General features: G+C 53.0%; 4 protein-coding genes and 4 non-coding genes across 11 annotated transcripts in view; 6 read left to right on the forward strand and 2 right to left on the reverse strand.

The window, feature by feature from the left end:
- Positions 1 to 4,772, forward strand: part of SUPT6H (SPT6 homolog, histone chaperone and transcription elongation factor) — a 31,595-nt gene extending 26,823 nt beyond the window's left edge. For both annotated transcript variants that reach the window (XM_024734992.1, XM_024735000.1), the window contains exons 31-37: positions 48 to 161; positions 334 to 458; positions 2,185 to 2,297; positions 2,705 to 2,782; positions 2,879 to 3,045; positions 3,518 to 3,705; positions 3,966 to 4,772. In XM_024734992.1, coding sequence (XP_024590760.1) covers positions 48 to 161; positions 334 to 458; positions 2,185 to 2,297; positions 2,705 to 2,782; positions 2,879 to 3,045; positions 3,518 to 3,705; positions 3,966 to 4,152 — 972 coding nt within the window. In that variant the 3' untranslated portion in view covers positions 4,153 to 4,772. The remainder of the gene's footprint in view (positions 1 to 47; positions 162 to 333; positions 459 to 2,184; positions 2,298 to 2,704; positions 2,783 to 2,878; positions 3,046 to 3,517; positions 3,706 to 3,965) is intronic.
- A 1,291-nt stretch (positions 4,773 to 6,063) lies between these two features.
- PROCA1 (protein interacting with cyclin A1) lies at positions 6,064 to 13,333 on the reverse strand. Its single transcript, XM_024737281.1, has 5 exons — positions 12,675 to 13,333; positions 9,562 to 9,648; positions 7,299 to 7,434; positions 6,863 to 7,018; positions 6,064 to 6,775 (listed from the first exon to the last, which is right to left on the reverse strand). The coding sequence occupies exons 1-5, from the start codon at positions 12,685 to 12,687 to the stop codon at positions 6,106 to 6,108; spliced, it is 1,062 nt and encodes a 353-aa protein (XP_024593049.1). The 5' UTR covers positions 12,688 to 13,333; the 3' UTR covers positions 6,064 to 6,105.
- A 3,728-nt stretch (positions 13,334 to 17,061) lies between these two features.
- Positions 17,062 to 20,973, reverse strand: RAB34 (RAB34, member RAS oncogene family). Of its 3 annotated transcripts, none has more exons than XM_024737324.1 (11): positions 20,886 to 20,973; positions 20,004 to 20,216; positions 19,700 to 19,791; positions 18,796 to 18,864; positions 18,592 to 18,693; positions 18,411 to 18,475; positions 18,234 to 18,285; positions 17,963 to 18,044; positions 17,793 to 17,883; positions 17,572 to 17,703; positions 17,062 to 17,489 (listed from the first exon to the last, which is right to left on the reverse strand). In XM_024737324.1, exons 2-11 carry the CDS (start codon positions 20,055 to 20,057, stop codon positions 17,422 to 17,424), a joined length of 807 nt encoding a protein of 268 aa, XP_024593092.1. In that variant the 5' UTR covers positions 20,058 to 20,216; positions 20,886 to 20,973; the 3' UTR covers positions 17,062 to 17,421. The 3 variants fall into 3 exon arrangements, with proteins under 3 accessions (XP_024593092.1, XP_024593095.1, XP_024593093.1); XM_024737327.1 differs by having other exon boundaries at positions 17,067 to 17,489; positions 17,572 to 17,679; positions 18,796 to 18,861; positions 20,886 to 20,943; XM_024737325.1 differs by lacking the exon at positions 20,886 to 20,973 and having other exon boundaries at positions 17,067 to 17,489; positions 17,572 to 17,679.
- Positions 20,974 to 22,244: 1,271 nt separating this feature from the next.
- On the forward strand, positions 22,245 to 25,443 carry RPL23A (ribosomal protein L23a). Its single transcript, XM_024737314.1, has 5 exons — positions 22,245 to 22,293; positions 22,901 to 23,084; positions 24,412 to 24,588; positions 25,084 to 25,153; positions 25,384 to 25,443. Exons 1-5 carry the CDS (start codon positions 22,269 to 22,271, stop codon positions 25,396 to 25,398), a joined length of 471 nt encoding a protein of 156 aa, XP_024593082.1. The 5' UTR covers positions 22,245 to 22,268; the 3' UTR covers positions 25,399 to 25,443.
- Positions 22,734 to 22,800, forward strand: LOC112394531 (small nucleolar RNA SNORD42). Its single transcript, XR_003002162.1, has one exon. It is a non-coding gene; the product is annotated as a small nucleolar RNA SNORD42 (small nucleolar RNA).
- On the forward strand, positions 24,268 to 24,339 carry LOC112394534 (small nucleolar RNA Z17). The gene has a single exon (XR_003002165.1). It is a non-coding gene; the product is annotated as a small nucleolar RNA Z17 (small nucleolar RNA).
- On the forward strand, positions 24,939 to 25,006 carry LOC112394532 (small nucleolar RNA SNORD42). The gene has a single exon (XR_003002163.1). It is a non-coding gene; the product is annotated as a small nucleolar RNA SNORD42 (small nucleolar RNA).
- On the forward strand, positions 25,198 to 25,266 carry LOC112394535 (small nucleolar RNA Z17). The gene has a single exon (XR_003002166.1). It is a non-coding gene; the product is annotated as a small nucleolar RNA Z17 (small nucleolar RNA).
- Positions 25,444 to 25,470: the final 27 nt, after the last annotated feature.

Genomic DNA, 25,470 nt, shown 5'->3' on the forward strand with positions numbered 1-25,470 from the left:
GAATCTCAGCTCTGGATATGACAGTCGGGGCCTTTTTCTTCCCACAGGAATTTGAAGACTTGGATGAGATTGTTGCCCGCTATGTTCAGCCTATGGCATCCTTTGCCCGGGACCTTCTGAACCACAAGTATTATCAGGACTGCAGTGGTGGGGACCGTAAGGTGAGCCCAGGGCCCTGCAAGGGATGACACCTCCCAGTCACTTACGGATGTATGGTTTCCCTTCAGTGTAGGGGATGCTCAGCTGGTGAAGGAGGTGTACATCATGTGTGAGCCAGACATTGTGTACCAAGCATGCTGCTATCCCAACCTCTCCCCCTCATTCTACCCCCAGAAATTAGAGGAGCTGCTCATCAAAACTAAGAAGGAGAAGCCCACCTTCATTCCCTATTTCATCTGTGCCTGCAAGGAACTGCCCGGCAAGTTCCTACTGGGATACCAGCCCCGGGGTAAACCCAGGTGAGCACTGGTGCTGAGAAGGTGCTGCCACTGGGGTCCACAGATAGGCTAGCAGGCCCCCAAACAGTACTCTCTCTGGTTCTGCTTGACTGCCTTTCTCCTCTTATCTGTTTAGAGTGGAGGTGGAGGTTGGAGGTGGGGAAAGAGGGTGATGATTTAGAGGCAAAAGGCAGACTGAATAAGAAAGGTTCTTTAATCAACCCTGTGAAAAAGAGTTCCCTTCACCTCTTCTCCCTCCCAGAGAGTGATAGAAATCACCAGACACTCTCTCTACCTGACTGGCAAAGATGGGGGCCAACACACTGGTCACTCCTTCCACTCTCTGCTTCACCCTCACCAGGGCTTTTCAGCACACGGTGGCTCACTGTTGCTGTGGTGAGCCTGTGCTGAACAGGGATAGGTCAGGAAAGCATCTCTTCCAGTCACCAACCTGCTCCGCTCCCTTCTGTGTATGACTGACAGGCTGGCCTTCCTAGGTATTCCTCTATCTGAGTCCCTCCTTTGTTCACCCTGCATCAGACAAAGTCTGATTTCCTTAGGCCTGCTTTCTTTGTGTCCGTTACCCAGACTGATAGCCATACTAGCCTTCTCTACTCCCCCATCCTCCCTTCGGTCCTTGGCCAGAGCCTGTGCCTTTCTGCTCTTAGTCCTGTACTGCTCGCACATGATGCACAGTGTGGGCTCTATTAGGAGGGGCTCAGAGGCCAGAGGACAAGGAGCTCTGGACTCTGGACCCTGCACCATCGTGGGCATTTCTGGAATATTGTGCTTGTTTCTGAGAAGCCTTTTCTGACTCACCAGCATGCTTCCAGAAGATGGCAGCCAGGGCCATGTGGCGGTTGGAAACTATCCCATGAGCAACAGTTGAACAAACAGGGGACTTTAACCAGGAGCAGAGGCAACATGATAGCGTCCCTTGGAAAGGGGTACAAACTCCTTGTGGTGCAGAATGAACAACAGTTGGGTAGAAGATCTAGGAAGCAGGTTTCAGCTTAATATGAGTCAGCACATTGCCATACTTATTAGCGTTGACTGTTGGCTGTTGACAGCTATCCTTTATTGAGCACAATCTGTTTTAAGTGTTGTGATAAGTGCTTTATGTGTTGTCTCATTTATTCCTCATACCCACGCTATAGGTTTAAGTGTTGTTATCCTCATTTTACAAATGAGGCCGAGATTCAGGTTTAGTAACTTGGTACAAGCCATATAGGTGATGAGTGGCAGAGACAAAACTGGAACAAGGACTGGGTCTGAACCCAGAGCCCATCCTCTGATCCACTCTCTGCTCTGGCAAAGTGTTAAATAAGGGCAGACCAGCCACCGTCAAGAAGCACTTCCAGATTCCGGCTCGTGGGGAGCTGTGCTTTGCTGCCCTGGGAGGCCCCTCCCAACCCTGACACTGTGATCTCAGTAACCCTCACCTGCAGTGTGCTGCCGACATACTGCAGCACAGGACGGTGGCCCAGCCCCCAGCAAGGCTTCTTCTGGCAGCCTGAACATAGCACACCAGGGGCTGCTGACTCCTGGCGTTGCCTGGACTCTGCTGTGCCCTTCTCACCTCACCCAGAGTGCAGCCTCCTTTTACAGGGTCAGGGACTGGCTCTTTTATCTCTCCTTTCCCCCAGCACCCAGTGTGGCTACTTCACATGGTGGAAATCTGCTCTGGCCGCTCTTTTACAGCTGGCCACAAGTGGTATCTGATGCACGTTTCCTCCCAAAATCCCAGGATAGAATATGTAACAGTGACTCCAGAAGGATTCCGGTACCGGGGCCAAATCTTCCCGACTGTGAATGGCCTTTTCAGATGGTTTAAGGATCATTATCAGGATCCTGTACCAGGTGAGTTCTACTCTCTCTGACTTGTGGAGTGTGGTTGAGGGACGTCTAAGTGCTGAGTCAAGCAAGTGCTGAGTCAGCCCTTCTACAGGAAGGGCTGAGGCCTAGGCTGTCATTGTAGTTCTCTTAATTCCTATTCCATCTTCCACTTTGCCTGTACAGCTTCCCTATTTTTTTTTTAATTTATGTATTTATTTGGCCACACCACGTGGCTTGTGGGATATTAGTTCCCCGACCAGGGGTTGAACCCATGCCCTCAGCAGTGAGAGCGCAGAGTCCTAACCACTGGACTGCCAGGGAATCCCCCCAGCTTCCCTTCTTTCCACCCACCTCAGTACCTCTCCCAGCCCCCGAGTTGTAAAACCAGAAGTAGGTTTCTGGTGAGACATAATTTGGGCCATTTCTTGCAGGCATCACCCCCAGTAGCAGCAGCAGGACCCGGACACCTGCCTCTATCAATGCTACCCCAGCCAATATCAACCTTGCAGGTAAGGAGCTCGTGCCGGGGACTGGGGGTAAGAGGGATGGAGCTAGAAGGACTGTCACCTCTAACATGCCCATCTCCCACCTCTGTGTGCTTACAGATCTGACACGGGCTGTGAACGCCCTGCCCCAGAACATGACCTCACAGGTGTTCAGTGCCATTGCTGCCGTGACAGGCCAAGGCCAGAACCCTAATGCCACCCCAGCGCAGTGGGCCTCCAGCCAGTATGGCTATGGCGGCAGTGGAGGGGGCAGCAGCGCTTACCACGTACGTGGCTTGGGGAGGAGACTCCCTGCAGAGGGTGGGGAAGGGTGAAAGGGAACGGTCATCCTTTACCAGCCTGTGTCCATAGACTGGCCTCTGCAGTGCCCACCACGAGGGCCTTCCTAAGGAGAGGGTGCTACCACAGCATTAGGAACTGTCTCCAGCAGATGTTCCTTTTTCTCAGGCCCATTTAAGGGGAACGGGAATGAGAGAAGTTCTGACCTTTCCACAGAGTCTTTTGGGATCTTTAGAATCCTCAAGCCTCTAGCAACCTCAAGTGGTCAAGGGTGCACTGTGGTGTCGTGCCAGGTCCCATCGGGTTGGCCTGCCTCTGCTGCTCAGAACCACACACTGCTCAGGAGAGGGTCAGCTGGAAGGCTCTGGATGGAGCCCAGATTTTCAGCTTGCCAGAAATTCACAGAAAAACCAAATAAGCACAAAACCCGTCCCGATTCAACTGTTCACCCTTCTCCAGGTGTTCCCGACGCCAGCCCAGCAGCCGGTGGCCACGCCACTAATGACCCCCAGCTACTCCTACACAACCCCAAGCCAGCCCATCACCACACCACAGTACCACCAGCTACAGGCCAGCACCACCCCTCAGTCTGCCCAGCCCCAGCCCCAGCCCTCCTCCAGCTCCCGGCAACGGCAGCAGCAGCCAAAGTAAGTATACAGATGGTGGCACAGAACAGGTTATTAGTAGAGGGAGGTACTCTGGATCTTCTGACAGCCACGGCCCAGGTGATGTCCCCAGCAGGACTACTTTCTGGGAGAAGAGGGAAGAACACAGTCTGGCAGCAGGCCATGGCTGCTGTCCATAGAGGCGAGGTCCATTTCTGCAAGAATGGATGCTCACCAGTGATTGCTGGGAAGGCTTTCTTCTAGGGAGTCCCAGACTCAAAGGCCCTTGTTCTCCCTCCCAGGTCCAACAGCCATGCAGCCATCGACTGGGGGAAGATGGCGGAACAGTGGCTGCAGGAGAAGGAGGCAGAACGGCGGAAACAGAAGCAGCGGCTGACACCTCGGCCCTCCCCCAGCCCTATGATCGAAAGCACCCCCATGTCTATTGCTGGCGACGCCACCCCACTCCTGGACGAGATGGATCGGTAGGGGGCCTGCTCCTAGGACTCTGGTTACCTCTGAGGCTGGGAGAGGCCTGGCTGCCCATTGCCTCACTCCTTGCCCCTCCTTTTCTGTCCATAAAGTGGAGTGAATTGACGTTCTCTTTGGTGGTCAGCCTGGATGGGTGACAGTCTGGATGGCCTTGCGCACTTGAGCTCAGTGTACGCTAGGCAACAATACTCCCACTCCAGGTCCTCACTGACCACCTGTCCTGGGACCAGGCTGGGAAGGGAGTGTGGCAGGGAGGAAGAAGAGGAAGAAGAAAATGAGAGTGGAACAGTTTTGTATTCTACTCCCTACAAGCCATTTTGAGCTTCTGCTCTCACCTGACTCTGGGCTGTGACGGAGCACCAGCTCAGCACGTGAGTCTCCCCCAGCTCTCGTGGGGAGATGAATGCTATTTATTCAGTTTGGGACAGGAGAGAGGAGGGAAGGTATTTCTGACCGATACCAACAGCTTGGGTGGCTATCAAAGCAGGATCACAAGGGACGTAGGGGAACAGTGCTAACCTGCCCAGCCCCGCCTGGCTGCCCCTACCCCCTGCTGCCACGCTTCCTGCCCGTCATTTGAATAAACAGTGTTTCTACAGAGCACTTGGCAAAGCCTCTCTCCAAGTCTCCAGCTCTTGAGGGGGAGCTTTCAAAGCAGTGTTTGGAGCTCTGAGGGCTCCCTTGACTCCCTCTTCCAGGCCATCAGAGAGGCAGGGACTTAGAGAGGAGCAGGTGGCTTCTGTACCATGTTGCCTAGGGTCACATCCCTGCTCCACTTCCCAGCCCTGTGACCTTGAGCGAGTTCCTGTTGTCTCTAAGCCAGCTTTCTTATCTGTAAAATGGAGATGATGATACCTAGCTCAGCAGGGCAGCTGTGAGGACTAAGAAAGAATGTGTGAAGTGCTAAGTCCAGTGCCTGGGACCTCATCAGGCCTCAGGAAATGTTAGCAGCTGCTGTTACACTCACACACAGCCACCCCATCCACTGTGCCTTCTAGTCTTCTCTGGCACATGGGAGAAAGGCCACAAGTCAATCTGGGTGTCTCCACTTGAACCCTGCACCTCTCTCTCCCCTTTTTGCCGGCTGGGCCTTGGTCTCTGACAGTACCTCCACATGAGTCAAGTGTATCTCCCCCAGGATGGGCCCCCCACTCACCTGGTCCCACACACACATAGCCCTGATGAAGAGAGCTGACTAGTCGCTTCCCCCAGCCCCATTGCCTCTTGTTCTGGACTGATCTCCCTGTGTTTCTTCACTAGGGCTTCACCTCAGAGCTTTGCCTGTCAGCTCTGGGAAAGCAAAGCTTTCCCCCTTCCTTTCCTCTGCTTGGGGCTCAGCAGAGAAGTCAGAAAAGGCCACTGCTGCCTAAACTTGGAGAGCTTCCCGCCTTGCTTTCCTTCATTCAAGATCCCTTTGGCTGTTGGCAAGAGTTGGGGGAAGGGGCTGGCCTTCCGACAGGAATTCAGCACAAAAGGCCTAGAAGGGCCTAGCAGGAGCAGGGCCACACCAGCTGGGAAGGTTCATCATGTTCCTTGTGATGCCACCAGCACCTGCCCCAGGGCCACTTAGAGTAGGGAAAGGCCAGGCAAGGCAGCACAGAGTGGGCTAAAAGGTTCAGTTGATTAGTGGTATCACTGCACACAATGCCTATCACCATGTGGATTTTGCACAGACCTGTCTCCCAGTAGACAGGAAGCCTCCTTCCCACCCAGAGGTGCTCTTCTCCTGCCCTGGACCTAGGATGTTACAGAGAAACAGGCTGTGCCCTTTCCCTGTCCTCCCACCTGCCTTCTCTGGGCTTCCTCTTGAAAGATGGATTGCCCTTCAGAAACACCTGCAGCTCCTTAGCCCCTTGGCTCCAGTTATGCCCAGAGGCTGCCCCCCCAAGAGAAGCAGGGGGTCAGCTACAGGTTTGATCGTATTTATTCTTCGCCCTGGTCGCCCTGGCCTCAACTGAGATTGGGGTTTGATGCTGGGGGAGATTTCCTCTTGTTGACCTTCTTGACTGGTGAGGTCTTCATCCTGGGCTTCTTGGCCTGGACCCCGTTCTTCTCTCTCTTCCTGGGTGATAAAGACTCCACAATATCCTCACTGGAGGGTTCCTCCCGCCCAGGGTCATTGTAAGTGTGCTCACTCTCCAGATCTCGCCAGCTGTCTGGGCTGAACTCTGACATCCTGGCCAACTCTCTTGGGCTTAACGATCGGCTTAAGTCTGGAGGTGATTCTGATTTAACTGGGCTTTTCTTCTTAGTCAGCTTGCCCTTCTTGACTTTTTTCTTCACCTTTGCTTTTTCGTCCGTCTCCTCCTCCTTGTCTTTCTCTTTTCCCTTTTTCTTCTTTATCTTCTTGATCATCTTATTGCCCTGGGCCTTCCCTGTGGGGCTTTCGGAACGCCAGATGGTGATGGGAGCTGCTAAGTCAGGGGTACCTGTGACCATGCCCATACCTGTGTTGGTGAGGAGGGCAGGGGGCCCCACCTGGGTCGGGATGGGAGGCTTGCTTTCTTCCTCCTCCTCCTCCTCCTCCTCCTCCTCCTCTTCCTCTTCTTGGTTTAGGTCATCTGCCCCGCACTCACGGTAGATGGGATGGTGGATCACTGCCACAGAGACAGGCCTGTAGCTTTTGCACCCGGGGGAGAGGAGAACAGGGGAAGATGGCTGACGGAGTGTGGGGGCCAGTGACCCCCATCGGCCCGCCGGCACTCACCAGCCACACCAGAACCGCTCCACACACTCTCCCTCTGGGATGAGCTCAAAGCATGGGCACCGGATGATGTTGAAACAGGCCGAGTCCACATCTTGGGAGCAGGTTAGGCCCACATCTCTGGAACTGCTATATGTCTTCTCTGAGCAGTCCTTCAGCCTGCCACACAGGGGACTCAGGCTGGCTCCCCTGCCTCCACGACTCCCCAGGGGCCCAGAGCAAGAAGCCTGAGGGACAGCAGGCTTCCACTGGGTTCAGCCCAGTCTGCCAAAAGACCTCCCCGTGGCTCCTGGAACACAAGCCAGGTGTACAGAAGCTGGGGCCGAGCTGGCAGCACCAGGTCAAAGCTGAAGCAGGGAACCACAGTGAAAATTTTGGATGTGGCTCTACCCAGGAGTCTCTTCTGGGCTGTGGCTCTCCCAAGGAGGAGGGCCCTTACCTAGACTCACAGTCACAGTGGCTGACGGAGTGCAGGTGCACACCGTGGCGGCCATAGTCACAGGCGAAGGGATGGGTGATGCGCCCGGGGCACGTTCTGTGTTTCCAGCAGCACCTGTCAGTGTCCTTGAATTCACCTGACGGGGGAGGGGTCTGGGGTGAGAGGGGGTCGTATGCGCGGCAGCAGCAACACACCTGGATCTCCCTTCCCACAGTTCAGTATAAAGGCTTCACCAAGTTCACCTGCTGCCACCGTCGTCCCTCCCTCCCCCATAGCTGTTTCTTTTTTATTTTTTTTTTGGCCGCACCACGCAGCTTGTGGGATCTCAGTTCCCCCAACAAGGGATTGAACCTGGGCCCCGACAGTGAAAGTGCCAAGTCCTAACCATTGGACCGCCAGGATTCCCCTCACAGCTGCTTCTACTGCTGAGTAGTAGTAACTCAGCCCAGCGCTCTCCTCTCCCCAGTCCACTGCGTGTGACTCTGCCTGCCCCTCGCAGACTCCCAGGACAGTGTCTCACCAAGTCCCCCTTGCTGTCCTGTGACACCTGCCTCTTCCCCTCCCCTGCCTTGTGTGGGAGCCTACCTTCCTTCCCAAGGCCCTCTGCTGACTCCTGCCTGCCCCTCACCCAGTGCTCGGAGTTGTCAGCTACCCCACTGCACAGAGTACCTGGGTAAGGGAGGGCCCTCTTGCCATGGCAGACGGGAGCACTACTTCAGAGTCCCCAGCAGTTAAACCTGGCGGCAGCAGCATCCTCAGATCCTACGCCTGCCCCACACAGGCCCAGGAGGCCAGCGTCCGACCTCTCAGCCTCTGAAGCCACTCCATCCCCAGGGCCTGCTCCAGCATGACAGCTCAGGCCTGGAGGGGAGCTAGGCCTGAGCCTCCAGTGCGTCACGTTCCTTGGCTTCCCTGCTGACTCTTCCCTTTCCCTCCTCTCTTCTCCCTCTGACACCTTTCTCACTCTCACTTCTCTCCCCTTTCCCAGGCTCACTCTTTATTCTTTCCCTTCTCTTTACTCATCAAGTTCCCATTCCCCATCCATTCTCTCTCCCCAGTCTTAGAGCCACAGACTCAAACAGTCTACCCCTTGTAGGCGACACAGATACCGTGTCCCAGGGCACAGGGGAGAAGCTGCTGGGGAGAGGCCTGGGGATTAGGGGAAAGGCCTCAAGAAAGGTTCCTACCTCTTTTGCTCAGCTGAATGCAAGCCCTGTGCACACACTGGTGTGTCCCAGCCTCCACCCTCACTGCCTCACCTCTGACCCTGCCTAAGGCCCCAGTCTACCAACGGCTCTCCCCTTGGGCCACCATCTAAAACAAGCCCAGGAAGTGATTCCCTGTGCCGAGAGGACAAGGCACCTTCCTGGAGGTTCCCCCTGAACTCCGGCTCCGCCCGCTCCCAGAGGAGGAAGGGGGCTCTGGAGGAAGGGGGCGGGCACTCCCAAGTTCCAGGGCAGCCCAGTTTGGGGTGCTACGGCTGGCTAACTCCCTCCAAACAGGCCAGGAGGACTGTGCCTTTATCCAGCCCCTACAAGAGGTGGAACTGGGGCAAGACCTCATACTGGCCACCAGCTAGTAGCTAATCAGCCTGGGGGTGTGTTACTCCAAGTGGCCTTAAAGTTCTTGAGAGATGAGACAGCAGCTTGATCTGAGCCTTCCCTACATTCTTCCTCCCCTTCCCTCCCCCCCTACCAGGCTCTGGGGGGCCTGGGTCCCCCATACACCCCAGATCCACTTAGTGGCCTCCCTTTCTGCTTCCTTTCCTCCCATGCCCTTTCTCCATCTCAGGGAAATAAGAGGCAGGGGGAGTAAGAGTCCTGCACCACCACCTCGGCCTTTCTCCAGCACGGCTGAACTGGAGCAAAGGGCAGCAGGGTGGCAACTGCTCTGAACTTGTAGTCAGGCCTGGGTCCAAGTCTAGCTGGGTGACCTAGGGCAAGTTACTTTACTTCTCTGAGCCTTCATTTCCTTATTCACAAAATGGGGATGACGGTAATACCTATTTTGCAGGGTTGTTGGGAGGACTCAGTTTACATGTGTCAAAGATATTGGTGCACCATACATAAAGTGCCGTACAAAGGAAAGGGGTGATTGTGGCTTCCAGGAAGGGGTGGCCCTCTCTGTCTGGCACAAGGAGGGGTCTCAGGGTAGGGCAGCTGGGTGACCCCTTCAGGACCAAACACTTCCCTCCCTCCTGCCTACCACCAGGTGAGGGGTGGTGGGGACCCCTGGGGCCAGAGATTCCCCCAGACAGACCCACCTTCAGAGGATAAGGTAGATGCGTCAGTGCTGGACGCTACACCAGCCAGCAGATGTCCTCTCTCCCAGCTGGGTAACCTGTTTATATCTGAGAGAGTACAGAGAGGTAACAGCAGCCCCCCTCCCCATACCATTCATTCCAAAAACATTTCCTGAGAAGCTCCAGGTGCAGTCCCCAGAAGATGCAGAGATTAAAAGGACGACACAACAGTCCCTGCTGTCAAGGGGCTGGGGGAGGGCATGAGGAGGGGAGAGGCAGGAGAGGTCTGTGGAACAGTGCATGACACAGTGTGCGGCAGACACCGATCGAGAGGGAAATGGTGGAGACGAAGGCCTGTGGGAGGACAGAACAAGGACACCTACTGAGATAGGGATGGGGTGACCTTCTTGGAAGAAGCATAATAGGAGCTGAATCTGGAGTCATGAATAGGAGTGAGCCAGAGTCTAGGCAAGAAGGGACGGTTCCAGGAATTGTCCCAGGGTGTTCCCAAAGACAACTCCAACCGGCAGCAGCTCTGTCAGCAGCCACAGGGTAGAGTCTGCCACTTCCTTTTTCCTCCTACAATTAGCTTTGTCCTTTGGGGTACTGGAGCTGAGTCCTGCTTAAGGAAGGTAGCTGACTGCTTGGGGACTTCAGCTGGGCTTTCAGTGGCACTCGGTCATCCTTCTACTGGTCCCTGGTGAGCTCCTTCTGTTTTCCACAGCACAGGAAGTACTCAAAATTAATGGAATGGATGAATGAAACTCCAAGCACTTTCCTGGAAACTCCTACCCTGCTTCTGTTCCTCTCAGCACAAAATTTCACCAGCATTATTTATGGCTGTCCCCACCCTCATCAACTTCCAGCCTGGGGAAGTGGCCCTCCCTCCTGCCCAAGCACCTGAACTCTAGGTCCCAGCCAGAATTCTCGCCTTCTGCCTCTTTAGTGTTTTGGGGTTTTTTTCTCCTTACAGGCTATGAACATCTTCAAACAAAACACTCTATGAACCCTGTTTCTCACTCTGCCACTGCATATCCCACCCCTCTTCCTTTTCAATCCAAGTTTATTCACTCCCTCATTTAACGGATGTATTAGCTTTACTCGGCACCAGTGAAGGAAGCCTAGTCCCTACTTTAGTGAGCTCAGAGTCTCTACCTCTCTCTTCTACTCCAGCCACCTACAGCATGGCAGCCATCCCAGCCCCTCTAGCAGAATAGCCCCGGCAAAGGCCACCAGTGATCTAATAGCCAAACCCAGCGGCCTTCTTTTAGTCTCATCTCATTTGACCCTGTTGACCAATCAATCTCTTCTGCAAACTGTTCCTTTGGCTCCCATGACAGACACCTCTCATCTCTCTTCCTTCCCAGCTTTTTAGTTCTTTCCTAACTCCTTTGCTGTCCCCTCTTTCTCTGCTGTACCCCTTAAATTGGTGATTACCAAGGTTCTGTCTTTGGTCTCCTTCTCAGAAGAAGCTACAGGCTTGTCTTGGATAATGTTATCCACTTCCATGGTTTCAACATCCACTAATAAAATGACATAAATCTGGGTCTCCAATTCAGACTGCTTTCCTGAGCATGTAGCCAATGTCCTCTTGGACATTCCCAAAACATCAAACCAGTATGTCCCATATGAACCCACCATCTTCTCCCTGCCCTTCATGAACCACCTCCTCTTGTATCTTCCATTTCAGAGAGCAACAGACACCTCAGCTAGAAATCTAGGGATCATTCCTTCCCTCACTTCTCACCAACCTGATGACCAAGTCTTGCCATGCCTACCTGCCCCCATATCTGCCTCCGTCTTGGTTTAGACCTTCATTATCTCTGACCAAGACAGCTGTAGTAACCTTCTGCCTGGCCTCCCTGACTTCTGTCTCACTACCCATATCCAGCCCTCACAATGCAGCCAAACCGGTTCAGCACATTCCTCCTTCTTTAATAGCATTCCACTGCCTTCAGGATGAGGTAAGAACTCCTTATCAGGACAGAACTGGTCCCCAGGACCCAGGCCCTTGTTCTTCAGTTATAAGTTCCTCTTGTCCATCCATCCCTCTTCCCACCCCTCCCTTTTCCATTCCTTCTCTCCTGCCTCCCACTCCCCAGGAACACCTGCTCATCTTGGAAAGAACAATGCTATCCAAGTAGAATGGGTCACACTTCTCTTTTGCCCCTTTACCCTACGCCAACGTACTTCATGTGTTTATAGCAACTTGAGAAAAAGGCCTATATTTAATCCACCTCTGTATCTATAGATCCTGGAACATGGAAAGTGCTCAGTAAATGTTGGTTGATTGAATGAACACATGAGTAGAAGAGAATAAAGCCCCTATTGGAGCCACAAAGAAGCTATGGCACTGGAGATTCTGCTCAGGGTTCAAACCTGGGGACTTTTCTAGGGAAGGAGAATTGACCTTGGATGAGGATCTTCCTAATATCAGGCACTGTGCTGGGCTTTATTTCGGGGCCGGGGGGGGCTTTTAAAATATGCCTTTGACTTTAAATCCTCACCAAAGCCCATTTTATGGATGGGGACAGAGACTTACAATAAGTAACCTGTCCAAAGACACAAGTTAACAGATGACAGAGGTAGGATTCAAATCCTGTTTTCCTGGCTCCATAGTCTATGCTCTTTCAGCCTGTCTACTTATGGTCCTATCCAAAACCTGCCCTGCCAGCTATCACTTACCATTACACCGGCTTTTCAACTCTAATATAGCCAATTCCTCACCCTCTGGTTTTACTCAGTCCTGACTCCACAGCCTCCCATATCCAGCCTGGACCCTAAGGTCAGGCCAGAGGAGCACGAGCCAGGGTCAGGATTCAAACTCTGCTTGCTCTCTCCAGTCACCATGGAAGAAACTTATATGCAGGGTCCACTAACTCCCCTGACACCCCCAAGAAGCCCTGACAATTACAACTCTGCTAAGGGGAGGGATTTAATAACTCTCCTCAGATCTTCAGTCGGAGTTTCCGACTGAAGCAGAGTCCAGAGCTCCTCAGCAGAAGTGATTGAAGTTGGACACAGGGGGGACTTCATAATGAATGAGAGTGATAGCTTAAAAGGAAGAGGGAGGCTTGTGGTCTCTTTCTCAGTAGGGCATTATTCTGGGCGCAGGGGCCTAACTCAAAACTCACAGGTGATGCTCATTTGTACAGAATCCTCCCAGTCTGGAGAGCTGAGGCGCTCCCCCCGACCTTGCGGCACAAGGGGTAGGGTTTCAGGTGGGGTACCCGGGCAGCAGAACTGGGGAAGGAGGGAGGGAAGGAGGAAGGAAGGGAGTAACCAAGGAAGGGAAGGAGGGAAGAGGACGGAGCAAGGCAGGGCAGCTCCCGTTTCCGGGGAAATGCCTCCCTGGCCCCGCCCACATCTGGAGGCGATTGTGATGTCACCTGTGGAACTTCCAGCCTTTTTCCTGCCCCAGAGTCAATGAAACCTCCCGCCCCAGCCCCGGCGACTAGTTGGCCGCTGGACCATGGGCTCCAGCCAAGCCCTGCACTTCTTGGGCAGCGGCTTGGGCCCCCGGTGCGGCACAGCAATGCCTTCCAGCCTTACAAACAGAGGCCTCAGCTCTGGCTTCAACCGGACCACCCCAACTGAACGCGCAGGCGGTTCTCTAGGTCCTCAGGACCCCAGTCCTCAATCATTGGTCCATGTCTCGAGGTGAGCCCACCCCCAAATCCTAACTCCGCCCCAGCCAGTCCTTGGCCTCGCCTCCTTCGTCGGGCTCTCTCAGGTTCCACACCCCCTCTTGGGTTCTCAAGCCAGCCCCCATGCTACGCCCCCAGCTGGAAGCCCTCCCCTAATCTGCTGCCACGTCCTCTCCTTACCGGTGCTGCTCTCGTCCCACTAGCTGGCATCGTCCTCAGTTTTTTCCTTAGTCCACCTTTCAGTCCTCAGTGTCGTCCTAACCCACATATCTCTCAGCCTAGTTCTTCGTCTCTACAAGACTCTTCCTCGCAGAAGTCCAACTCTGAACCTCAGCTTGGCCGAGTCCAACGTAAACCCCAATCTCAGCTTCGCCCCAGTCCAGCCCTTAACTCCGCCTCATGCTTGCCCAGTTTCCCGCCTCCCTCCGCTCTAGGCTGCGTTGTCTTAGCCCAAGTCTGAGCTTCCGCTGCGCTCTTCATCCGGGTCCTCCCAGTTCATTCCGGGCCTCTCCCTCTTTGTTCCACTTTAACCTTAGCACCTCCCCGTTATCTCAGGCCTAAACTTTAGCTCGGCCGCTGAGGCCCAGCCCTCAATCCCATCCCTAGTTCCTCTCCAGATCTGCTCCAGGTTTAGTCCTACCCCCAGACCCTAGCCCCGCCCCTAACCCCGTTCAAGCCCCGCCCCAGCCATTCTCGCAACCTCCGGGCCCCTCCCAATCCTTCGGAACCCAGCAGCTGCCCTTAGCCCCGCCCCCAATCTACACTCGGGCCCGCCTGCGTAGGGAGCTACTCCCAGTAAACTCCAACCAGCCATCCTGGCTCTTCCAAGGTCCCTCCTTCCCTGGCGGGAGGCCGGGCTCGCTCTCGTTCTCTCCCCGTCCGCAGGCCCCTCCACTGGAGCCCAGCTAATGAAGACGTGATGTCGGCTCGCAGACCCCCGTGCGGCGCCCACCCACAGCGCCCCCTCCTAGCCCCCATGGGGCACCCTGTATTAAGACAATACTACCCAACATAGACATCAACATAGAGCCAAAGAATCGTGGTCACTCTTCCCCCAAATATTTAGTATAATAGTTAAGGTTTTTGAGCTCTTCCTGTGTGTTAGTGCTTTATTTCACTCTTTCAACCTCATGTCGTATCTCCATAGGCTTGCCCCATGCGGGGAGCAGGGCAAGCTGCACGCATAGTCACCTACTACACACGCTCCTCACAGCGCACAGCCCTCTCACCCTTAAGTATAGTATACACACTGCACATGCATGTATCACACTCCTAGCGCAGGTAAAAAAATCTACTCACCACACACGGACCAATGCAACACGCACACATGCACACGCCCCTCACATACACCACCCAGAACACAGACCCATACTCCTGCTGCCTACACTCCACACAACACAAACACTCCACAGTATTATGGTGCAGGACACACACACATACACACACATATACACTCTGTGTAAGGCAAGAGTTGGGGATCACAGTCCTGTAAGGGAACAGAGATGGAAAAACAATTCCAGGAGAGTGTGAAAAAAGTGTTACAGCCACATCACTAACTTTCCACACATCACACCTCTCAATTTCTCTTGGTACCAGGCTCCAAAGCCAGGATATGCCTCAAAGGATGGAGAGAAGGGAAAAGGATGTTGCTTAAACTTTGTTTTCTCCAGAGCCATCAAGGGCCTCTCCTGTTGCTGCTCTTCATGATCTCAACCTCCACCTTCCTCAAGACCCAGCAGCTGGAGTGCAGGATCACCACCCAGACCTTCTCACCCACTGTAGCTTTAGAGAACTCTAAGAACAGCAGGGAGGACTCCCAGCAGAATCCGCCTGCTAATGCAGGGGACACAGGTTCGAGCCCTGGTCTGGGAAGATCCCACATGCCGCAGAGCAACTAAGCCCGTGTGCCACAACTACTGAGCCTGCGCTCTAGAGCCCGTGAGCCATAACTACTGAGCCCATGTGCCACAACTACTGAAGCCCACGTGCCTAGAGCCCATGCTCCACAACAAAAGAAGCCCCCACTCACCGCAACTGGAGAAAGCCCGTGTGCAGCAACAAAGACACACACAGCCAAAAATAAAAATAAATAAAATAGTTTAAAAAAAATAAATAAGAACAGCAGGGGAGGGGAAGCCAGGAGAAGGGGGAGAGTGCAGAAAAGCCAACTCTTCCAGAATAGAGTAGTGGGTAAGAATGGAAGCAAAAGATCGGGATTGACATATATACACTACTATGTACAAAACAGATAACTAATATAGCACAGAGAACTATAGAATATAACTATATAACTATAGTTATACAGAATATAACTATAGCACAGAGAACTCTACTCAAGTGCTCTGTGGTGACCTAAATGGGAAGGAAATCCAAAACAGAGGGGATATATGTATACGTATGGCTGATTCACTTTGCTGTATAGCAGAAACTGACACAGCAGTGTAAAGCAACTATACTCCAATTTAAATTAAAAAAAAAAAAAAAAAGAATGGAAGCAAAGGAAGAATATCTGCTGACTGGGAACGAGGATCTGTGTTCTAATCTTGACCCTCCATGACCTCCCAGGATGACACCAGGCCACATATGTCCCTCCATTGTTGGCCCAGATATCTGAGACACTTCTAGCCAATCTCTAGCCTTCTGGATGTCAACAGTGAGCCAGGTTCTTGGTCACTCTTCATCCAAACTGTTATAATAGTTAAGGTTTTTGAGCTCTTCCTGTGTATGTTAGTGATTTATCTTATTTCATCCATGAAACCTCATTTTACAGATGAGGCAACTGGGAGTTCCCTGGTGGCCTGGTGGTTAGGATTCTGGGCTTTCACTGCCATCACTCAGGTTCAATCCCTGGTCAGGGAACTGAAATCCCATAAGCTGCATGGCATGCCCCCCTGAAAATAATAATAGAGATGAGGAAACTAAGTCACAGAGGATAAGTGATTTGTCTGAGTGTCCCAGGATGGACAGCAAGGATTCAAATGCAGATCCTCCTGACTTGGAGCACGTGTTTTTTTTTTGAAGAGGGAAAAATGTATGTCTTTTTTTTGTCTGCATTGGGTCTTAGTTGCAGCACGCGGGATCTCCGTTGAGGCATGCGGGATCTTTTGTTCTGGCATGCGGGCTTCTCTCTGGTTGTGGTGTGTGGGTTTTTCTCTAGTTGTGGCTCTCAGGCACCAGGGCCTGTGGGCTCGGTAGTTTGTGGCACGCGGGCTCTAGTTGAGTCGCGTGGGCTTAGTTGCCCCACAACATGTGGGATCTTAGTTCCCTGACCAGGGATCGAACCCACGTCCCCTGCGTTGTAAGGTGGATTCTTTACCACTGGACCACCAGGGAAGTCCCCGTATGTCTTATTTTTTATCCAATTTAGTTTTTTAATTGTTTTAAAATATAAGAATACGCTACTGATAATTTTGTTAACTAATATAGTTAGATGTTATCAGATAGCGCATCTTCTGAGTAAGAGCCCTGCCTTTACCTTCCTGGGCCTTCTGGTCAACCCAAAAAGCACCCAAAACTCATTCACTTCTCACTGTGTTCCCCTCAGAGAAGTATTTTTTAAAGGACAGGCAGGAGGAAGGTGAAAAAAAATAAAAATATTATCCAATGGTGGACTTGGGTATAAGCACGAAGTAGCAGGAGACTTTTGGGGGGAAGGAACCAAAGGAAAAGAGCTCTCAAAGATCTCAAAAATTATTCAGATGTCATCCAGTAAGGGTTCGGTGCATCCCCCAAACGTGGTCCCTGAGCTCCTAGCCTGCCTGAGGCCTGCCCAGAGGCCAGGAATGGCCAGAATCCCAGAAGGCTCCAGTCCCAAGATCACCATACAGCCCTGCCCATTCCACATCCCTGATCCCCCACAAAGGACTCCAGCACCTAACCTGCTAATAACAGATATTTTAATGCATAAGGCATAGTGTGAGGCTGGGACCATTAAGCATCCTCAAACCCAGAGGGCCCAGCAGGCTGAGTAAGAGCAGCAGGGCCCACCCACCTCCCTACCACTGGGCAACCTGGAGGACCCTGGAGGAGAGGGGCATCCAGTTTTTGGCACGGTGCCTGGGAGCAGGAAGTGACTAGCATGGTCCCAGCTACACCTCTGGGGATACTGCCACCAAGGGGCAGCTCTTTGGTCTGGAAAAACAGTCAGTGCAAATGTCCAGGGGTTGAGCTCTGGGGGAGTAGAGGTGGCACACTGCCCCAGGGCTGGGCAGTCTCTGGACAGTACCCTCACCCGTCACGGGCAACACATGGGCTTCTTCTTGCTGGCAGTTAGGTAGAGGTTGCTGTCATCACTGTTGATGCCTGAAGAAGGGTGAGAAACATGTGAAGCAGGGATTGGAGGGTCCCTGTGCCCTCTGCCACCCTCATCCAGGCGGGCACTCACGGATAACATCCCCAATACGCCGGGACCCCGATTTCTCCAGCTCAGCCAGCACGTTGGCCTCAAAGGTCAGTGCCGTCACACGAAAGAAGAATTCCCGGACATTTTCACCTGACACAGGGAGCAGTTTCAGGCCTGGGGTCAATGAGCACAGCTGGAGTGTAGGAGTGAGAGGCAAGGTAGGCAGGAATGCCACAGCAGAAGGCGGGACGCCTCTGACTCACCAGTGAGAGATGAGACTGCCCAGTACTCGGCCTTCATCTCTTGGGCCACCTTGAGTGCATCTTTCTCCATCAGCATATACTGAGCAGGAGTCTGAGGGAAAGCCAGAGTCAGATGTTGGGGGTGGGGTTTCCCTTATCAAGGTGGGAACTCCCCCCACTGGCACACTCACACTCAGGTCCTTCTTGGAACCCACGAGGAAGAGAAGCACACTGGAAGGGTCATTCTCCTTGAGTGCATCAGCTAGCCACTGCCTGCCATAGACAGTGGACAGCAAGGGATGAGGGAGCTAGACAGGCTCCCCCCGCTGACACTTATATGCCCAGGGACCCTCTCTCTGGTCCTGGATACATTCTTCTCCTTCCCTTCCATGCTCCTGACCCCTCTCTTTTCTGAACCTTCTCTTCCCAGAGCCCCCATTATAGTTCAGCACGCGCACGTACTTGGTATGTTCCAGGGAGGTCACATCATTCAGGTTGAAAACGATGATGATGGCTGGAAGAGTGGAAGAAAACATGCAGATTGTTGGGGAAGACACTACTGGTTCATTTCCACAATCCCTCCAGCCCTAGACTAGAGGCCAGGTGCTCCCACCTACCTCACTTAACCGTGGCCCTTACCTTGAGCTCCTCGGTAGTAGGTCGATGCAATGCATTTGAACCTCTCCTGTCCAGCGGTGTCCCAGCTGGGAGGAAGGAGGGGGGAACACAGGTATGTGTGGGGCAGGGTGGTGCTGGTGGCTGCGGTGGGAGATAGGTGCTGGGAGAAGGAACGGCGGGAAGGAGTGGAGGAAGAACTCACAGCTGCAGACTGAAGGGGACGCCCAACACCTCAAATCGTTCCATCTCAAAGTCCACTCCGATGGTGGCCTTGTAGTTCTTATCAAACGTGTCTTTGCAGAACCTGAGGGGGCACCAGATGCTCTGGTCCTGAGCCCAGCCTACCTGGCTAGACCTGGGCCCACTCTGCCCAGCCCAGACCAGCTCAGCTGCAGCACCCTCTTACCTATTAATGAGACAAGTCTTCCCCACTGACAGGTCCCCCACCACAATGACCTTGGAGATCTTAAATCTGCTGGACACAAGAGTGGGCAGGAAAAGTGAGCACTAGCTCTTTCACTCAGAGGAGTCCCAATGCTCCCTAGTAGGTCCACAAGGGTAGCTGCACCCAGGCTGAGGTTACCATAGACACCAGGCCTGGACAGATATGCTGGGGAGGAGTGTTTTTGTTTTCGTAACAGAGAGACATGATTTTGAATTCCAGCTCTCACTTACTAGCTGCATGACTTAGGACAAGTTTCTCAGCTTCTCTGAGCCTCAGTTTCAACCTTTGTTAAGTGGGGATTTAACATACATTTTACTGGGTTGTTGTGGAGGTTAAGATGAGATAAATGTCCTATATTCTGAGACATACACACACACACAAACATACATTCTAACATCTCTGAAATCAGGATACATCTTAAAAGTGGTGGTGTTTTCCATTTAATAATAGACAATAATAGTATACAACACACTGCTTGGGCACACAGTAAATGCTCAATTACTGGTGGCAACTGTTAACAGTGTTACCTTTTTTTACCCACAATGGGACTCATCCCTCTAGGACTGCTCCCTGCCCTGGAGCTCAAATAGATGGTGTGTGGGAAGTGGGAAGCTGAGCTGGCGACCACGCCCTCATGTTGGACACCTTCTCTCTGTCAGGAATTAAACTGCCACCTTCCTACCCCACCCCATCTCTTAGGACTCGCCTCAACCTAGCTGGAAGAAACAGGAGCACACAGGGGCATGAAAAGCGGGAATAACCATATAGCTGGTAAAAGCTGAAACGGAGCCTCCAGATGTTGGCTCTGTACCCTTGCTTTGACTACAGGTTTCCTGGGACTTCGTTCCGGGTGTCTCTAACTCACCCCACGGTGCCTGTCCGGTGCTCCTGGCAGGCGCAGGTGACGCGGGGGTGGAAGTCTTTGTGCACGTGCAAAGCGGCCTCCTTCCTCAGGTACTGAGAGGGAGAGAGGAGAACGAGACTCACCCATTCCTGGCCCTCTTCCCGCAACCAAGCAGCCCGCGGCGGGGGATGGGGAGGAGACCACCCAGAAGCAGCAGGCCTAGCTGGGCGGCAGGGCTGGGCCCAAGCCTGTAACTGGTCTGGTGCCGCCTACTCCCCGCCCACACCCACCGCAGCCAGAAGCCCGACGTGGCCCTGGCGCCTACCTGGGGCAGCTCCGTCAGGACGCGGTCCCTCCGCACCGGCGCCAGAATGTTCATCTTGCCTGCGGCCTTGCGGGGCGCCCTGAGAAGGCGCGGAGGCCTGATCCGCCCCAGCGACCCGGGCCCGTGGAGACCCGACAATCACCCGCGACCGAGGGGTCCCGACTATAACTCGGGGCCACGGGGAGCCTACGGGAGCCCGTGGCCTCGGGGACGCTACAACCACCGCGGGCCACGGGGATGAGACAATCACCCGGGGCCGGGGCGAACCCACAATCACCCGGGCCCGGGGCGTCCCCAGGACGACTCGGGGGCGAGGAGACCCCTCGGCCGCCAAGTTGGGGCGTGGAGTCCCGTCTGGGGGGACCCGAGCCCGCGCTGACCCTACAATAACCCGGGGCCGGATAGTTCCTACAATAACTCGAGGCCGTGAAGACCCGACGACAACTCGGGGTTGAGGCGACCCTACCATAACAGAGAAGCCCGGGGGCGCGGAGCGGCCCCGCCACACGGGGTCAGTGTGGGCAGGGACGGCACAGCACGGCCGGTGGACTGCTGGAGGAGGGGGCGAGGGGCCCAGTGCGCTGCAGGGCCTCGCGTCCCACTCGGCTCTCCCTTCGCAAGCGCTGTAACTTGATCCCCGGAAATTCCTGGAAAAGGGCCGCCCCCCGCCCCTCTCCCGGCAGCTCCAGGCCTCGCAGTCGGCCCCAGCCTCCCCCTCCTCTCCTCCCGCCAGCGCTGCCCCAGGTCAGGCTCCCCCTGCAGACGCCTCACCCGGCTGCAGGCCCGCCCTCACCCTGGTTGGAACCTTCCCAGATCGGGATCCCCCAGGTCTCTCTCCCCTGCACCTCCTGTGCCGGGCGGAGCCTCCATGGGGACCCTTACCCAGTCGAACTGGTGATGGGGAATCGGTGATCGCTGCGCAGCATCTGGCTGCGCCAGGAAACAGCGGGAGGGGAAAGGGGGAGAGAAGGGGCCCTAGGAGAGGCGGCGCTTCCCTCCTCAACTCCAGGCCCAGGACGTGACTCATAGGGTCTGCCCCCACTCGCCCTTCTGCCCTGGGAGGTGGTGGGGGGGAGCGTAGAGGGGGTGCCAGGGTCGGAACGAGGTGCCACCAACGAGAGAGAGGTCCGAAATCTGGTGCGTTTTCCTCCAAGGCTGCCGTGTTAGATTGGGGGCCTGGGGCGCCGAAGACCAAGCTGCCTCCCTTGATGGAGGATAAAGGAGGGCTAGGGGACCCAGAATTCCTCCCTCTGGAGAAGTCACCGCTCTGGGACATGGGGACTCTCCTTTGGTATGGGCGTTCTTCGCTCTGACCCCATTGAAATCTACCTCCACTCCCCCAGGACTTTTCCTTTTTGCAGTCTGCAGGCTAGAAGAGGGGGTAGCACACAACAAATCTCACCTTCAAAGGTGATTCCAAGAGAGGAGGGGGAGGACAGAAAGGCGATGTGATATGGGATAAGCACAGTCGTTCAAAGAAAACCCGAGCGTTTACTAAACCTTGCTGTGTCAGGAACTGAATTTGGGGACGCAAAGATGACTGGATCAAGAAAGAGAAGACTGCTTAAAGGGAGGGGACTGTGAATGAAATTATTCCCAAGAAGAACGAGCGTATCCTGGAGAAATCTGATCTCTGGGTATTTGGAATAATTGGTAGAGTCTCTTCAAGAGTGTTATCGGGAAGACGTATGAAATCTGTCATAAGGGCCACCTCCTACCTCTTCTGACACTTTGCTCTTCCCCTCCGCCTGACTCGACTTTTTCCGCCACCTAATCACCGTGTGATAAATAAGCAGTGTCCCCTCTCTCGACCTCAATTTCCACAGATGTCTGAGGGAGTTGGACTGGGCAAATTCTGCTCTAACGTTCTAGAATTTTGCTTCACTCTACCTGAGTCAATCTAACTACAGTATATTAATTCCAGTTTGCAGTGTAACTGCAATCCTGTAATCCTCCTCCCTAAAGTTGCTCAAGATGTGAAGCGCTTAGTCCCGCGCAGCCGCAGGCTACACCATCCACCCGCCGCATAAAATAAACACGTGTCTCCAAAACACTACAACCCCCATGAAGCTTTAGGGTCTAACAAACGGAGGGGTGGTGCTAGTTTAATCCCTCTCGCGAGGAAATAAAATCTAACTACCATTCCCGGCGGGCGTCGCGCTGCAGAGTATCCAATCAGCTTTAACTAAAAAGTATCGCGAGTCTTCTGTGAGACTTGACTCTATAAGCCCGTGGGAACAAGTCTCGGAAACCCTTTTCACGAAGATGGCGCCGAAAGCGAAGAAGGAAGGTGTGTGCTGGGGCTGGGGATACACAGCTGGCTGGCCTGGGGTCCTCGCAGAGTGAATGGACTGGGAGGATGGTGGCCGGGCCAGGCCTTGCGGTGTGTGCTGTGAGACAGCTCCTCGAGTTTTGGAAACGCTGAGGAGCGCGTGGGCCCAGCCGCACGGTCTGGGCTTCAGTGAAGGGTGTTGGGGAGGCAAGCCGGGCCGGTACCACTTGCGGGGGACAGCCAGACAGTCGGCTCTGGGGAGCTCCATGTCTCTAGACCTGTAAGGAATCGGTACTCTCAACTTCTCTTTTGTCCCGATGTTAAATGGGGCTATATATTTTCCGCCAATGGCTGGGCGATGGTATACATAAAACTACTAGTTCACATTTTTAGCAAGTGTCAAGCTTTCGGTCATTGCTAGTTTCTTTTTCATCGTATCCCAAGTTCCCCCTAGAAACATGCACATGATGGAAAAATTTTAAACTCCTGAGACTTGTGATGTCTTCAAAGGAACCACTGATGCATGTGTGGCCTGGGGCGTCCACTATGGGTCTTGAGGCCAGAAGTGATTGATTTCTGAATCCCGCACCCTCGGGATTTTTCTTTCCTTCTTTCCTTCTCTCAGTCCCTGCCCCTCCCAAAGCCGAAGCCAAAGCAAAGGCTTTGAAGGCCAAGAAAGCAGTGTTGAAAGGCGTACACAGCCACAAAAAAAAGAAGATCCGGACGTCACCCACCTTCCGACGGCCCAAAACACTGCGGCTCAGGAGGCAGCCCAAATATCCTCGGAAGAGCGCCCCTAGGAGAAACAAGTCAGTACTGCCCCGTACCCATGAAAAGATGTTTGGGTATCCTCCATTGGTAATTGGGAAATTTACCAGACCTAGAGCATGGCTTCTCAAAACCACGTTGGTACCTAGTGTGCTTCTCTAAAGGAAGTATGAAGAGAATAATGCCCTATTTAAAAACGAAAGGAGGCGTGTTTAGCATATTAGCAGGAATTGTTTAAAACAACCCAGAGCCACTGTCAAGATTAGCGAATTGTTAGGTTAATCATCATTTCCTATGTAGTCTACTTTCTTGTGAGTATAAAGTGGGACTTAGATGTTTGTTTGGGGGTTCCAGGTTTAGGTTGCTCCTCGTTGCATTTTTTTTAAATCTTTGCTGTGGGGAATAGTCCTTGAAGGTGAGGATGTGGGATGATTCCAGATTGGTGAGATTCATTTATCTATATCGGACAGTGAAGACCTGCAGCAGTGTATGGCAACTTCTTTTCATTCACTTTCCCAAATGTTTACACTCAAGGAATGGTTGGGGGAGTGAGTGGAAAAGGTTAGGGTACTTGAGTGTTTCAGTGTCACTAGTGGTAATGACCGACCTTAGGGAGCACAGTTTAGAGTAGAGCCATGGTAGTGGTTACCACCAGTGGGTCCTCCCACTGCTTCCTAAGAAAAAGGCAGGAGAGTGGATTGTGTCCACGGAGAAATGGACTTGACAGACTTTTTACTGCCATTTGGACCTAGAATTTAGTGTGATGAGAGATTGAGATCTGATCTCTCTTCAAAAGAGGATGGTGTACCCAGGCAAATAGAGCCTTGCTTCTCTAAATTTCAGGGGGTAAGCTGTGTTAGATGGCCACTGTAACATTAACCTGAGCTGTAAATAAAAAGTTGCTTTCAAGAATTGATGGCTTGTAAGCCAGTTTTCAGCAACCAAAGGGGGCAAAACAGTCAATTCAGCCTCATAGTGAAGCACCAACATTCTTTGGAACCCTAGCCTGAGTTTCTAGATTCCATAGTCTTAACTTTGTGCTCTTGGGTTAAGTTGTCTAACCTCTTAAGTCTCAAATTTCTTCTAGAAATTTGCTCTTCAGAAATGTTGAGGTCAGGTAAAAGAATGAGTAAAGTTGGAACTCAAAAATGATTGTTTAATCACTTAATGGATGAAAGCCCTTGAGATGTCCCCAAGCTGAGGCTCCAGGTCCCTAAGTTTCAGGGTGCACGTGATGACACTGTTCAGCGACCAAAGTCTGACACAAATGATTGCTACCTCATTGTCTGATGCACCTGGGCTCAAAAAGAGGGCCCATTCTTTATTGTACTGGGCCCAAGCCAGCTGACCCCATTTTGCCTCTCCCAGGCTTGACCACTATGCCATCATCAAGTTCCCCCTCACCACCGAGTCAGCCATGAAGAAAATAGAAGACAACAACACACTGGTGTTCATTGTGGATGTCAAGGCCAACAAGCACCAGATTAAACAGGCTGTGAAGAAGCTCTATGACATTGACGTGGCTAAGGTCAACACCCTGATCAGGTGAGTGGAGTCCTTTGGGATGGGGAGGAACCCGGGGCCTCTGGGCCTCTTGTCAGAAGCCAGGAAACCAGAATGGCATGAAATTCCTTGATGCTGCTTTTGGGATCAGAAGTAGACTTCCCAGTGAGCAGCCCCTGCTGTAATTGCAGCCCCTTGTATGGAGTATGGACTTCTGAGGAAACATCAGCTGTCCTGCCTCTAGGACTTAAGGGGTTGATGCTCATTTTCTTGATCCCTACCTCTAGACAGAAGCAGACCCTAGAGTAAGATACAGTTAATGTCAGGATGCCTGTTTCCCATAAAATGGAATTGGCTTCATTTGTGGCTTAGTGGCTTCCCTGACCCCCTCTGCACAAATGATGGAAAAAATCACTATTTGGGGGGGGGAATGACATGAACAAAGGAACCACTGATACACCAGAAGACTGGGGAGGAAGGAGGGGCATATGGGGGCAGTGAGGGCAGTAGGGACTAAGGCTTCCTTCTCCACCCTAGGCCTGATGGAGAGAAGAAGGCATATGTTCGACTGGCTCCTGACTATGACGCTTTGGATGTTGCCAACAAAGTAAGCTTCCTTTGCTACAAACTCCTTAACACCCCCGCTTCCTGGGTGCAAATGATGTGTCTGTTAGTTACCAAACCTTGACTTCGGTGATTAGTTTCAACTGACTGTGCCCCGTCTTTAATAGGCCCTACCCCTCACCATGTGCCCTCAATTTGCTTTTTAACTTTGATGTTTCCCGCTTAATATTCACATTTCAACTCCCAGTAACAAAGCTCCCTTTTGTTTTTCAGATTGGGATCATCTAAACTGAGTCCAGCTGACTAATTCTAAATATAAAAGTTTTCACTATATGTATGCTTCTTTTCTTTCTGTGGATT

The sequence above is a fragment of the Neophocaena asiaeorientalis genome, unplaced genomic scaffold (assembly GCF_003031525.2).
Source record: "Neophocaena asiaeorientalis asiaeorientalis breed wild unplaced genomic scaffold, Neophocaena_asiaeorientalis_V1.1 scaffold129, whole genome shotgun sequence".
Lineage (NCBI taxonomy): Eukaryota > Metazoa > Chordata > Mammalia > Artiodactyla > Phocoenidae > Neophocaena > Neophocaena asiaeorientalis.

What these genes read in the sequence shown, in the direction of transcription:
- PROCA1 (XM_024737281.1), bottom strand. An exon ending in CACTGTGACTGTGAGTCTAG is followed by an intron (nt 7,019 to 7,298) that starts GTAAGGGCCCTC and finishes CCTGTGTGGCAG; the next exon opens with GCTGAAGGACTGCTCAGAGA. An exon ending in GAGCGGTTCTGGTGTGGCTG is followed by an intron (nt 6,776 to 6,862) that starts GTGAGTGCCGGC and finishes CGGGTGCAAAAG; the next exon opens with CTACAGGCCTGTCTCTGTGG.
- RAB34 (XM_024737324.1), bottom strand. Translation starts at nt 20,057, where the DNA reads ATGAACATTCTGGCGCCGGTGCGGAGGGACCGCGTCCTGACGGAGCTG. An exon ending in ACCTCCCTGGAACATACCAA is followed by an intron (nt 18,045 to 18,233) that starts GTACGTGCGCGT and finishes TGTCTATGGCAG; the next exon opens with GCAGTGGCTAGCTGATGCAC. An exon ending in GCGTATTGGGGATGTTATCC is followed by an intron (nt 17,490 to 17,571) that starts GTGAGTGCCCGC and finishes ACCCTTCTTCAG; the next exon opens with GCATCAACAGTGATGACAGC.
- RPL23A (XM_024737314.1), top strand. Translation starts at nt 22,269, where the DNA reads ATGGCGCCGAAAGCGAAGAAGGAAG. An exon ending in GCCGAAAGCGAAGAAGGAAG is followed by an intron (nt 22,294 to 22,900) that starts GTGTGTGCTGGG and finishes TCCTTCTCTCAG; the next exon opens with TCCCTGCCCCTCCCAAAGCC. An exon ending in AGCGCCCCTAGGAGAAACAA is followed by an intron (nt 23,085 to 24,411) that starts GTCAGTACTGCC and finishes TGCCTCTCCCAG; the next exon opens with GCTTGACCACTATGCCATCA.